Source organism: Tasmannia lanceolata, unplaced genomic scaffold, assembly GCF_043159265.1.
Source record: "Tasmannia lanceolata isolate RefF3 unplaced genomic scaffold, GAP_Taslan_0.1 ptg000005l, whole genome shotgun sequence".
In the NCBI taxonomy this organism is placed as follows: domain Eukaryota; kingdom Viridiplantae; phylum Streptophyta; class Magnoliopsida; order Canellales; family Winteraceae; genus Tasmannia; species Tasmannia lanceolata.
Genome location: NW_027518682.1, coordinates 18,966,214 through 18,980,272, shown reverse-complemented (window position 1 = coordinate 18,980,272; position 14,059 = coordinate 18,966,214). Strand labels below are relative to the sequence as shown.

Genomic DNA, 14,059 nt, shown 5'->3' with positions numbered 1-14,059 from the left:
TTCCAGCAAAAGAGAGTCCTTAGAAGGCCTAGTTATCTTAGAGTTTTTATCTCCAAGTAGTTATCTTTAGCAAAAGTTGCGTTTGCATCAAGAAGACAAGCTGAATATTCCTTGGTTGACACCACTTTGATGAAAAGGATGAAAAGATGGGAGAAATAGCGTCCTCCTTTTGAAGGCTTCAAGATGGCTTATAGTATTCACAGTTGGGGGTTATGTTTGTGAGTATGATAGTGCTTCAAGTACTTGTACATTACATATTACACATACTGATGTGTCTAAATTTGCTTAACTTGGTCAGCATTTTCTAGTTAATTTCTATACCAGAGTGATGTATCTATTATAGTTTAGTTCTTAAGGCATGGTTTTACTTGAAATAACTTTTGTATTAATTTCTATACCAGAGAATGAAGATAAAGAGCTTGATGAGAAACAGATTTATAGAACAACTTACATGTTCAGCGCAACAATGCCCCCTGCTGTTGAGCGGCTTGCAAAAAAGTATTTGAGGAACCCTGTTGTGGTTACTTTTGGTACTGCAGGGAAAGCGACTGAGCTCATGGTGAAGGAATCGGAGAAAATGTCGAGGCTGCAGAAGATGCTGAATGATCTTGGAGAAAAGAAGGCAATAGTTTTCACCAATACAAAAGAATCTGCCACTAATCTTTCGAATGCATTGAATAAATCCGGTTACAGGGTGACGACATTGCATGGTGGGAAGAAGCAGGATCAGCGTGATGGACAAGATGTATGCTGTTCTTGTTGCAACTGATGTTGCGGAGCGTGGTCTTGATATACCAGACATTGCCCATGTCATAAATTATGAGATGCCAGGGGGACATTGACAAGTACACGCATCGTATTGGTCGAACAGGACGTGCTGGGAAGAGGGGTGTAGCGACCACATTCTTGACTCTGCATGACACATAATGTGTTTTATGATCTTAAGCAAATGCTTCTTCATAGCAACAGCCGGGTGCCTCCAGAGCTGGCGAGACATGAGGCCTCCAAGTTTAAGCCGGCATCAATTCCACACAGACCGCCTAGATGCAATGATATTGTCTTTGCTCACTGAGGAATTCAGGTTTTAGAAGCCAAATTGTCCTTGTAAGATATGGTACATAGTACACTTGTAATTGTTCTCTGTTTTTATGTGAAGCAAAACTTTCAGATTCTAGAATGTGAATTCCTAAGTTGCTTTTGTTTTTTCCTAGAAGGAACATAAGGCGTCATTGCTTATGGATCAATGTGACCTAATTAGTAGGTTTTCATGCTGGTATGATTGAAACATTTGTAGTTTTAACTCATCCTCTTTGTTCATTTATCCTTTTGCTTTGTTTTTTGATCCGTCGAAATTTCACTTTTATCTCTTTTGGATACCATTTGGAGAAGATGATACTTTCAAAATAAAAGATCAGTCAAAGCTCTTCTATCCTAGTAGGGATTTGCAGAATTGGAGAGCCTAATGCTTCCCCAGTCCTCACCGACTTGTCATTGAGAATCATGTTATGCTTTCAAACTTCATTCTTCTTTCTTTTCTTTGTTGAACTTTAATTCTAAGAAAAAGAAGCTCATAAATGCATCTCACCCTTCCTCAAGACTGACCTTGCTTCTTCACATAACTTAGCCTACATTCCACTGCATACCAATAACTAGACTTTGCCTATTACGAACATCCAAGCACAAGTCAAGAAAAATGTATCATGGTCTGAATCAAATGGTTGATTCGTAGCAAAAAAATAACTAAGTAGAACTTTCGGACATATCTTCTCCATGAGTCAGATTACCATCAGAATCTATCCATAGGAGATCATCTCCGCAAATGATAACAAATGATACTGTCTAGCAATCCATTTTCCCCAAAACTATGTAATAGAAGGAAAGCATGAAAAACATTCCGCAGCTGTAAGTTTTGAAATATAGACAGTACTCCAATATGATTGGTGTCAATTACTAGCCAGCTTTACTTAGCCAGCATCATTCTCACAAACTCCTCATAGTTCACCTGCCCATCACCATCCACATCCGCTTCACGGATCATCTCATCGACTTCCTCATCCGTCAATTTCTCTCCAAGATTGGTCATCACATGTCGCAGCTGCAGGGTTTTTCATGCCAGTTCGTATCTCAATAAAAAATAAATAAATAGTGCATAATTTTTTTTTTGGAAAATTAATAGTGCATAATAACTAATAATGAAGAAAGTATGTGGAAAGTAAAGCATCAGCACAGAGTTTTACCTCCGCAGCAGAAATGAAACCATTTTGATCCTTGTCGAAAACTTTGAAGGCCTCTTTCAGTTCCTCCTCAGAATCAGTATCCTTTGAGGGTGGACATTGAAGATGTTAGAAATATATAGCCAAAGTAGGCAATGAATTGTGACAGGGACCGAACAGAAATATGAGCAAAGATACTCAATCTAGCCCCACGTTAGTTGACAATGAAAGATATAACCAACTGGCCAAAGAGTCTGGAAATACACATGTTCGAAAATATGAACAGAAGGGGCTACAAGACAGGCCTAAGATTGAGAAAAGATCAACCAAAATTAGGAGCATTTATTCCAGTTCTCGCGTGGGAACACGTTCATGTGAATGGTAAGGAAATATACATACCATAAAGAACATAATGACAAACCCTATCAAGCCCGAAGGCATAAGCTAGAAGCACATGAAACAGAAAGCCTGAACAACTACAAAATAACCCGTAAAGGATTAGGATTCAGCAGCTTAATCAGTTATCCCAGATAAACCAGGATCTTAAAAAGGGATGCTTAAAAGAATGTTCATTCTACCTATCAAGCATTCCTTGTTTGGCAGACTTGTTTAGGGACTTAATTATGAGTAATTATTGACCTTATTTCTTAGCCATACTATCTATTGTTTAGCGATTCACTTGGCTAGTTGATTAAGTTGACGATGAATCTCAAAGCTATATATTTTATTATAGCCTTGGCTGTCTATTGACTATTATGTGCTACTATTTAATTGTGGGTATGTTTTTTACTACAAAATTGAATAAGAAACCATTTATAAGCTCCTGAATTCCAAGAAATCCATCTGCAAACCCTAGTTTGCATCTCTCTCTCTCTCTCTCTCTCTCTCTCTCTCTCTCTCTATATATATATATATATATATATAGAGAGAGAGAGAGAGTATGGTTTGTGTGCAGCTACACAGATAAGCTGTCTGTGAAAGGCTGCACAAACCATGGGGGGGCCACATTTTTGGGGGATCCAAAGCATTCATTTGGAAGGCCCTTCCATAGATAGGGTGTGTACCAAAAATCAGCCCTTTGGGATCATCCTAGCCCTGCCATTTGTGGAGGGGAAAAATGGGCAGAAACAGTGTCTGTCCATTTTCCCCTCCAACTTTGATTGGGTTAGGAGATCCTATAGGGCTGATTTTTGGTACACACCCTATCCATGGACGGGCCTTCCAAATGAATGCTTTGGATCCCCCCAAAAATGTGGCTCCCACTATGGTTTGTGCAGCCATGCATAGATAGCTTGTATGTGCAGCTGCACACAAACCATATTCTCATATATACAGAGAGAGAAAGAGAGAGAGGAATGATAGATACAAGGGAGCCCTTGCATAAAGAGCCAAAAAAGGGCTCTTGATTGGATCCACGTCATCAAATGTAACTGATTTTAAAATGTAAATGAAAATGACGTGGATCCAATGAAGAGCCCTTTTGCAGTTCTTTATGCACGGGCTCCCTTGTATCTATCATTGCTCACACACACACACACTAGTAAAAAACCCATTGTACGGATCACATCATAAGTTGATCCAAACCGTCCATGTGATGGAACACAACAGAAATAGGTTGTGCCCGAAAAATCATTTCCATAGGCTGATCCTAGCCCTCCAATCTATAGAGGTTTCCATAATCTTCTTAAGGTGCCCGGAATTCGTCAATATTTTGAAAGGCGTCCTAAATCCGTAATATTATGTAATATGTTCACAAAAATCCATAGTATTATGTAACATATGTATCCAATCCGTAATTTTGTAAAGAAAACACGTCACTATGTTGACTTTGTCCACTTCTTTTATTACGAAAGCATAAAGGAGGGGGTAGGATTGAAATTATGTGGCTTTAATGGGTGCCTTTGTTAAAAAGCATAAAGGAGGGGGTAGGATTGAAAATATGTGGGTTGAATGGGTGCCTTTGTTAAAAAAAGTCAAAAAAAAAGTGATGTGTAATTCTATTAGAATTTTGGGAGAATCAAATAATTCTCTCATTTTCTCTTCTGCTATATATATATATATATATATATATATATATATATATATATATATATATATATATATATATATATATATATATAGAGAGAGAGAGAGAGAGAGAGAGAGAAGTGTTTCTAATCACATGCTTAGGGAGCTCCCTAAGCACAAGTGGCTTAAAAAGCCACCGATTGGTCGCTTTTTGTGGACCCCACAGAGGTGGACCCACCATACGAACCAATCGGTGGCTTTTTAAGCCACTTGTGCTTAGGGAGCTCCCTAAGCACGTGCTTAGAATTCTCATATATATATAGGGAAAGTGATTGTGAGCGGCCCCTCATATAAGCTTATATGAGGTGACCGCTAAAAACATGGTGGGCCCACATTTTTGAGGTGATCCGAACCGGTCATTTGATAGGCCCTGACATAGATAGGGGGTACCCAAACAATTAGCTCCATAGGATCATCCCAACCCTTCGAACTGTGGAGGTGAAAGAGGGGAAAAAGGGCGGGTATAAATTTGCCCACTTACCCGTCCATTTTCCCCTCTTTCACCTCCACAGTACGAAGGGTTGGGATGATCCTATGGAGCTGATTTTTTGGGCACCCCTTATCTACGCCAAGGCCTATCAAATGACCGGTTCGGATCAACCCAAAAATGTGGGCCCACCATGGTTTTAGCGGTCACCTCGTATAAGCTTATATGAGGGGCCGCTCACAATCACTTTCCCCTTATATATATACATATATATATATATATATATATATATATATATATATATATATATATATGAGGAAAAGGATTGTGAGCTTGAGCGTTGGAACATATTCGTGAGCTTGAGCTCAAAAACCATTGAGGCCCACATTGTTAGGATGATCCAAAGCATTCACTAGAAAGGGCCTTACATAGATATGTGTGTACAAAAAATCAGCTCCATAGGATCATCCTAACCCATCCATTTGTGGAGGTCAAAATGGACAGACCACAAATCTGCCCATTTTTGCCCTCCACTTTTGGAGGGGTTAGGATGATTCAATGGAGCTGATTTTTGGTACACACCCTATCTATGATAGTCCCTTGCAAATGAATGGTTTGGATCCTCACAGAAATTGTGGGACCCATGTGATTGGTGCACTCAAGCGCACCATTCCTTATTAGAGCTTGAGCGCCCGAACATATTCCTCTATATATATATATATATATATATATAGCTCCTGAGTTCCTAGGAATCCATCCGCAAGCCCTAGGTCGCACGCGCGCACGTACACACACACACACACACATATATAAGGGTCTTGTTCAATTATAATCAATACAATATAAGAAGGTAAAGAACATGGAATATTCTCAATGTATTTTGTCGATCCATATTCACAAACCTGCCTATACTCCACAAACTAGTGAAGTGTAATATTCATCAGTAATGCATAGATTCTTATCCCCATCATTACACTGGGTGTAGAAATGATGGAAAATAATGCATTTCAAGAAGAGATAACAGGGAATATCAAGCTCTTCCTCAATGAGAGACAGTCTACCGTGTAGAAAAGGAAAATGAACGTAAGATAGTCCTAATGTACTCCAGCAAACAATTTTAAGAAGAAAATAAAAAAGTACATATTTATTGTACGTTTGTAATGGCCAACTTATTTTCTTGAAATTAAGTTATAGGATTGGAACTTGTCATCTACTCGCCTCACATGACCCAGCAAGAATGGCCACAGCACAAACACACAAACCGTGTATTTGCCAGTTCAACATCGGACATTCTACTTAAAAGTGTATTTGCCTATGATCATACGCTAAGTTCGTCATATTTGTGGGTTTCTTTACCATTGCCCCTTCACAGTGCACCCGATCAAATGGTTGGCTGCAATCACACTATACAGTGCTATGGCTAAGATTGGGGAAAAGTAGATGACTTGGTACTCCAAGGACTACTAAACCAAGATTCTAAATATAAATGAATGACATGGTCCAATAATTTATTGGCACAAGCAAAGACGCGAAAACCACACACGTATACACACATAAATATAAATGAATGGTTTAGACATTCAGAAATCCAAGGACTACCAAACCAGGACTCAAAATATAAATGAATGACATGGTCCAATTATTTATTGGCAAAAGCACAAACATGCAAACCACACACATATAGACATCCACATGAGTGCACATCAAAGCCATGGGCAAGCAGGTGTATATGATAACACAACTCACATGCAAAAACCCACACCACACATTCAAATTCACAATACTAGAAGTTGGGGTTGGTGATCTGTACCAAAAGAGGATAATTCAACCCTCGTCATAACACATTGTAAGACCCTAATTTCCAAAAATCACTCATCTTGGTTAAATAATTCCACTGGAAAGAATAGTCCAATAAAAGCCTTATCATAAAATCATTCAAATAAAGAAAAAAGAATAGTCCATAAAATGAAGAATATTCAAAGCATTAACAGAAAACTTAATCCAAAGAGCACATTCTCATAGTATACGTGCAGACAGTTTTAAAAGTATGCTACAAAAGAGTGGGCATTTATGAACTCCCAAAATTAGAAGAACATTATAAACTTTAAGCACCTTAAACTTTATACACTTGAACACATCAGCAAGCCAACTAAAGTTCCAGAAACATGAGTTATATGGAGTAAATCACAATTCACACTGAGGTACTGAAAATATGGGGTGTGGGTGTGCAAGGCATACTCACTTTCATTTTCCGTGCCATCAAATTCAAGAACTCTGGGAAATCAATTGTTCCATTTTGGTCAGCATCAACCTCGTTGATCATATCCTGGAGCTCAGCTTCAGTAGGATTTTGCCCCAGAGATCTCATCACAGTACCCAATTCTTTGGTAGTAATGCAGCCTACATAGAGGGGAAGAACAGACGTATATTAGCAAGTGAAGAAATATTGCTTAACATGAGGATAACAATAATTAATAGATGTGCTGGATAAATTAACTATTAAAGGAAGAGCAGACACAAAAGGTGAATGTGTTAGGTTCCAAGAGCTTCATAAACAAATGCGAATTCTGATCCTGTTTGGTTTCCAGAACCTCAAGAATTCGTGCCAGAGCAGCTTCATATTCTCCAAACACGTTCCAATTTTGAATTTTCAGGAAATGTGGACATTTTGGAATGAATGTGAGCGACTCGAGATCTTATTAACAGTAACCAATCACAACAGCATCGTGTGCCAGAAAGCAGTTAGCTGATGAAAGTTCATTGATACAAGATCGAGAATTATTAGTAAATTGTCAAGAGCCCAAAAATAATTGTAACAGCAAGAGATAAATTATGAAAGAAAAAGCGAATTTTGCTACCAAAATAGAATCAAATGTAGAACAACAAAAGCCTGTACAACTGCCATTCTGTTTATTGTGTCAGTTAAAATGTCTCCATAATCCAAATATTTTATTATGGTATTACAAGAAAGAGAGTATGCTGTGACTAAAAAAGATTCATTCCAAAAATATATGATTTTATGATGAAGGCATTGTTGAGAAAGAGATGGCTTTTCCCGGATGAAATGAGACATTTGATTCATGTGATAGGAGAAAGATTTATCATTCCTTAGCCGGAAAGATTGGCCATGTTACGGTATAGATCATAGATGCTTATGACCTCCCCATCCACGCCCGGTGGCAATGGGTAATGATTCCTCTGGCATTACGACCATTACCACAATGAATCTGTCCATAGATCAAATTATTTCGTGAATTTTTATTTGGCAAAAATAGATCCAGTAAGAATTGAGAGATTAAATTGATGAGTTTACTACCACAATGATTATTGTTGAGTTCACAGTCAGTCTTCTTTTTTATGAATGGTCCCATGACAACAGTATGTCCAGGACAACTTGTTATCCAAGGATAATCTATTTTAAAATCAAACAGGCCCGCGTCTTACTTAGGCCTGGTTCATTTGCGATTATGACAACAGATTGTGAATGCCAAACCAATCATTGGACTCAAAATTAGGTTTAAATTTGAATCCAATAATTTGTTTGGCACTCACAATTGGTTGTCATAATCTTAAACAAACAGCGCAGGTAACTTCTTTCAATGCGGATTGATTCTTTCTGAGTGATGAAATTAATGATGAGGTGAGTCAGATTGCCAATACCGCCAAAAGGGTTGAGAGATGGGAAAATGCCTCCCAACTCATCTCAGTTTTCTATATGTCCGAGACAAGGTGTTATCTAAGGAAAATCTATCCTGCAATCAAATAGGCCCAAGCTTTTTATGTTGTTAAGCCATTATAGACAGTGTTTTTGCTTTAATGATAGTTTTTAGAGTATATTTGTATATAGGATTTGCTAGCGACCGTCGCAAAAGGAATTGCGCAGATGGGCTGTTGCATGTGAGAGCAGCCACAAAGGCTCACTTTTCAGCAGATGTTGTCTTCATTCATTTAATTCATCTAAGGTGGCTACTCTCACATGCAACAGCCTATCCACGAAATGTCTTATGCGATGGTCGCTAGCAAATCCCTTGTATATATTATAAGAATTCCTAAAGTTCTATCATAAATATCCATCATTTGTAGCAGTCTACAGGGTTTTCACCAAAATTTCCGTATGCAACCTACATGTTTCCATTTCTGTAACGACTGAAATGCATACCGAAACATGAAACTCTGCCAAAGAGAACATAAAAATAAGCATGTCATTCCAAAAAATAATAATAATAATAAACATTGATCTTATAAGAAATATGCAAATAGGCAAAGACAATTTAGTCCCTCTTTTAATACAACAAAAAGCTGTGCTAATTTTCAAATAAGATTATCACAAAATCTGTGCTCATTTGCAAATAAGATTAATCCAAAATTTGTGCTCATTTGTAAATAAGATTATCCTAAAATAATATCCACTTCGGAAGCTGTTAATTTAGATAGAAATAAAACCACCTTTATTTTTATTTTATTTTTTTATTTTAAAATGGAATAAAGCTACCTTTATCTGCATACGAGATTATATGCAAATAAGACTATATGCAAATAAGATTGTATGCAAATAGTTTTAGGGTGATCCAAGGAGGCCCTGGCTCTGTTAATTTAACTGTAATTGTAAGAGTATAATAAATAAATAAAATCAGTGATCAGCCCTAATCACGTGGCTAACGTAGTTCAGCTTCAGATCCGTCATTCGCTGATTTAAGATCTGAAATCCATCAGATCTACTGGAAACAGACAATCTACGAAAGAATTAGCGAAAAAATTTCAGAACAGGCAGAGTAATCGCAGCAACAATCGCCTAAAAAACCACACGAACAGATCCACATTCGAATTTAAACCTAAAATCCAAAAAAAGTAACCAAAAATCTGCCACATTAAATAATGAAAGATCATAAAACCTATCCGAAAACAGAAATCCTCAATCTCTCCATGAATCAAGGCTTTCAAAACGAATCGGCAACATACTATGCAGAAATCCATCGGTTGGAACCCTAGAAACCTAAACCTAGTTGTTTTGGGGTTTCGAGATGGAAAAAAAAAAGCTTCAGGAATGTAGAGTAAAAAGATCAATAACGAGAGAAAGAGATGAAAAAATATACCGTCTCCGTCCTTGTCAAAGAGACTGAAAGCTTCCTTGAACTCAGAGATCTGCTCTTCCGTTAGCTGTTCTGCCATTTTTTCTGTAACCTTCTCAAACGACCAGCACAATTTTCTTGCAATGAAAACCAGATTTCTGTTAGCGATTTCTCTGATTTAAAAGAGGTGGAACCCTATTTATTCGACGATCGGGCTGCGTACTGAGAACGCGTGTTAGTGTCGCTGATCCGACGGCTGAAAAGTCATCGCGCATGGCTTTGGACGCCAGGTTAGTATTTTACTGAAGGGTGATGATAAATTCGCACCCCCGTAGGATAATTCGCACCCCTTGTAAAGTGATTTTGGCGTCAAAATGCATTAACAGTCTGCCACAAAGGGTGTCAATGCACCCAGACGGTCCGATGGATAGTCCGAATCCAAACCTTAATAGATATATTTTGGATCATCGTGATCAAGACATGGAAAAAAAATCCGATGGATAGCCACGATCCGGTCCTTTCACTAAAATAACCTCAAAATATTTCTTATATTAAGTCCTAAAGGTGGGGTATTTTCATAAAAATGAACTAAATATTGCTTAGCTTACGACTTCCCCTGTCCCCTTTTTCTAGGCATCTTTTTTCTCTTCCTTTCCTCAATTGGGTTTTCTTCCTGTAAACTTACCACTCACCCTCAACAAGGATTAATTACTATAAAGTTTTATCGTCGCGCACCTTCTAACATTGGAGTTCTTTTCAACAATAAAATCGTATTCTTCATCAAAATCATAGGTTGTTATTAGCAGGGGTGGTTATTCGGTTATAACCGAACCAAATAAATCGAAATAATTTCGGTTATCAAATTTCGGTAACCGAAACCGAATCGAAATTCCTAAAAACCTAACCGATTAGCAATTTGGTTATTCGGATCGGAGGGCTAGGATCATCCGATCAAAATGATTTTTTGAGCACACCCTAATTAAGTTGTGATCAATCAAATTGACGGTTTTGACCATCCTACGGAGTGCACACTAGCACTTTTTTTTGAAAAAATATGGTTTTTATCCATAATTTCGGTTATTCGGTTAACCAATTTTTTTTTTTTAGATAACCAAAACCAAATAACCGAATTTCCAACAAAAAAAACCGAAACCGAACCGAACCGACCGAACCAATTCGGTTCGGTTTGGTTATTCGGTTATAACCGAATAATGAACACCCCTAGTTATTAGAAATGGTGACTAGTTTTTTTCTTAATTAAGGAAGTTTTGGAGTTCATTTCAGATAAAAAAAAGTTGAGATTTTTTGTTGTTTTGTAAGTAGGACCTACTAAGACACTCCGATGGAGGGTTTGATTTGAAATGGATCGTGACCGGGACACAAGAAGTAGGATCCGAAGAACACTACGAATCCAATCTGACCAATAAGGGATTTGAATGGATCGTGACTAACACATAGGTGGATCCGTTGACACCCCTAGCCACAATTCGAGGGGTGTCAATGGATCCAGACGCCCGGATGGGTCCTCGAATCCGAACTTTAATGGACGGGATATGGGCATACTAGAAATATCCATGGACGTGTTTTGGATCCTCATAATAAGATCCGAAAACTTTTAGGGTCGGATCCAGACATGCAAAGAAAATCCGATGGATAGTCATGATCCGAAGTTTTTTTTTTTACAAAACTACCCTTGTAAAGTATGTAATGGTGTAATAGGGAGGGTATTTCCCTAAAAGCGAATAAATTTCACATTTCTAGCCTTTCCTGATTTACTTAACTTTTTCCTCCCTTTTCGTCGATCCATATATCTCTTCCTCTTCCTCCATTTTCTTCTGCAGGGAGTGCGAATTATCCTATAGGGGGTGCAAATTTATCATCTCCTTTTGCCGGAAAGCAATGTGTTACAAGCATTTCAAAAGGCGGGGAAAAAAGGGTACCAAAATTCTTGTAGTGACCAAAATGCCCCTACCAAAATGACCAAATATCCCTACCAAAGGTACAAAATACACTTCTGATTGACTGTGAGCCTCAGGGCCTGTTTGGATACGTGGATTTTAGAATCCAGGTTTTAGCTTAGAAACAATGTAAAAGAGGGTTCATGAAAAGGCTGATGTATGCTCTCCTGATAAAGTTTCTTAGATTTTAAGTAAGAAAACCAAGTTTTAGAAATCTGAGAAATCTCTCCCGCATCGTCAGATTTCTAGAACCTGGAAACATGGGAAGATCTGCCACTGTCTCGCTGACAAAAAGAAGGGCGAGAAATCAGAAAACTACGGCTGGTCCGCTTCTTCTCGTCTCTCATCTACATTTTTTAAGAAATCCCGGATTCTAAAATCTGCGAATTCAAACGGCCCCTAGTGTTAGTCTATTACGAATTATGAGAACTAGGGACGTAATGGTAAAAATGCTAAAAATAATGAGGGATAGGCAATCAAGTAAAGGTAATAATGAACTGGAGGAAAGTTTTGTATTGCCCTCTACCCCACATAAAATTTGCTTGCTCTGAATCGTTCATTTAGCGGTCTCTATTGTGGAGATGACATGAAAAGAAAGTTATACTTGCAGGATCCAATTTGCATGGAGATCCAAAGCATGCAAAGGTCAGGTAGGAGAAGTTTCCCGTGCGCTTCGATACAGTTTTCTTGTGCCTTCTCATGGGCGTACTATGCTTTTAGTAACAAGTTTCTCATGGGCGTACTGTGCTTTCAGTAACAAGTTTCTCATGGCTTTCACATGGAATTTCTCATTCATTAGCTTCATGAGAAGCTTCTCACGGTCTGAATCTTTTTTTTTTAGTGATCTGTATTTACATTTATATACTGTACTAGCATTCTTGGCCCATGCTATCCACGGTGAAGATGGTGGGCTTGGGCCCACCCTATACATGGTGTTGGACTGTTGGGTGGAAATGGTGGGACCCATCCCATCAAAACACGAGGTATAAAATCTTAGACCATCCCTATGCATGGTTTGGGTGGAGATGGTGCGTCCCCTTGGTGTAAAACGGTGGACTCCACAGCATCAAAACACATTACACTTTCCTTATACAATGTATGTACTAATCTAAAAAGAATGTTTTCATATATATGGTTAATTTTTATCAGATCAAACACTACAAATTATATATAATATATATAATAAATGCATGTAGGCCCTGTTCGTTCTAGATTGCGACAACCGATTGTGGTCTTACGCTTCAATAGAATGAATTCGGCAAGGGTAGAATACGTTGTATAACAAAAAATTTATTTATTACGTCAAATTTTGATTTAATGACATTATTTTTTTTTATTTTAAAGTGTTACAAAATTTCGAAATTTGGGTCCGGAATTTGGAACCAAATTACCAAATTTCTGATCGAAATTTCGAAATTTGGGTTCGGAATTTGGAACAAAATTACCAAATTTCTGACCGAAATTTCGGCAAAATCCGAAATTTAGGTTTTTGGTGGGCCGAAACCAAAATTTTAAACCATGGTTTTAACAACAGCACAGGCCTACTCCTCTTCCGCCCCTCTTGGTCTTTTCGGTATATAAGGGAAAGGTATAGATTCCCCTGATTCAGATGAATCAAGAGATAGCTTAGGTGCTCACACCGGCCACGGTACGGACCTGAACCAAAGCCTCAACCGTTACTAGGCTTCTTAGCTTCTTGGGAACTATAATAACGTTTGACAGATGTTTAAATAATAAAAGACAAGATGAATTGGTGCAATTATCAAAACATTGTGTTGTATCCAATAAAAAATTTGATTAAAGGGAATCTATAAAAATAGTGCAAACTAACATAGTTAAAGGAACAATAAATGCACTCTGTTAAGAAGGACCAATGGGGTGCCCTTGTAGATGTTTTTTTGCATGGGCACCCCTCAGTTTAGCTTTTCTCATGATGTATAATAATGAGGAATGATAAACTGAAGGTTGCCCTTGCAAAAATCAGCCTCAGGTGCACCTCCATTGGATCCACATCGCAGGTTGGCATTTTATAAATGACACTGAAAAATGTATATGTATAGGAAATAATAAATGGGCGCTGGTGAGGTGGATCCAATGGAGGCACCTTCTTTTGCAATTAAGCTGGGGTTTGGTGGACCTCTACCAGTTCATTAATTAAAGAAAAAGAATTTACATTCGAGTATAGATGGCCTCATGGTTGTCTAGGCGCCCTTGCGACTAGTTTTTTCAAGGGTGCTCTTCAGTTTAGCATTCCTTTCTTTTTCATCCCAGAGTCGACCCCATATTTATCACTAGTAATTTTACACTACAATGGGAAGGCCAAAT

General features: G+C 38.0%; 1 protein-coding gene and 1 pseudogene across 1 annotated transcript; one reads left to right on the top strand and one right to left on the bottom strand.

Annotated features, from left to right (window-relative positions):
• The first annotated feature begins 358 nt into the window (after positions 1–358).
• LOC143876410 (DEAD-box ATP-dependent RNA helicase 21-like) lies at positions 359–1,072 on the top strand (annotated as a pseudogene).
• A 624-nt stretch (positions 1,073–1,696) lies between these two features.
• Positions 1,697–9,959, bottom strand: LOC143877842 (calmodulin-like). Its single transcript, XM_077380106.1, has 4 exons — positions 9,801–9,959; positions 6,950–7,107; positions 2,238–2,318; positions 1,697–2,095 (listed from the first exon to the last, which is right to left on the bottom strand). The coding sequence occupies exons 1-4, from the start codon at positions 9,874–9,876 to the stop codon at positions 1,961–1,963; spliced, it is 450 nt and encodes a 149-aa protein (XP_077236221.1). The 5' UTR covers positions 9,877–9,959; the 3' UTR covers positions 1,697–1,960.
• Positions 9,960–14,059: the final 4,100 nt, after the last annotated feature.

Coding starts and splice junctions, on each gene's coding strand:
- LOC143877842 (XM_077380106.1), bottom strand. CDS start 9,876: ATGGCAGAACAGCTAACGGAAGAGCAGATCTCTGAGTTCAAGGAAGCT. Junction 7,108..9,800: donor CTTTGACAAGGACGGAGACG/GTATATTTTTTC, acceptor CCCTCTATGTAG/GCTGCATTACTACCAAAGAA. Junction 2,096..2,237: donor GTTTCATTTCTGCTGCGGAG/GTAAAACTCTGT, acceptor AAAACCCTGCAG/CTGCGACATGTGATGACCAA.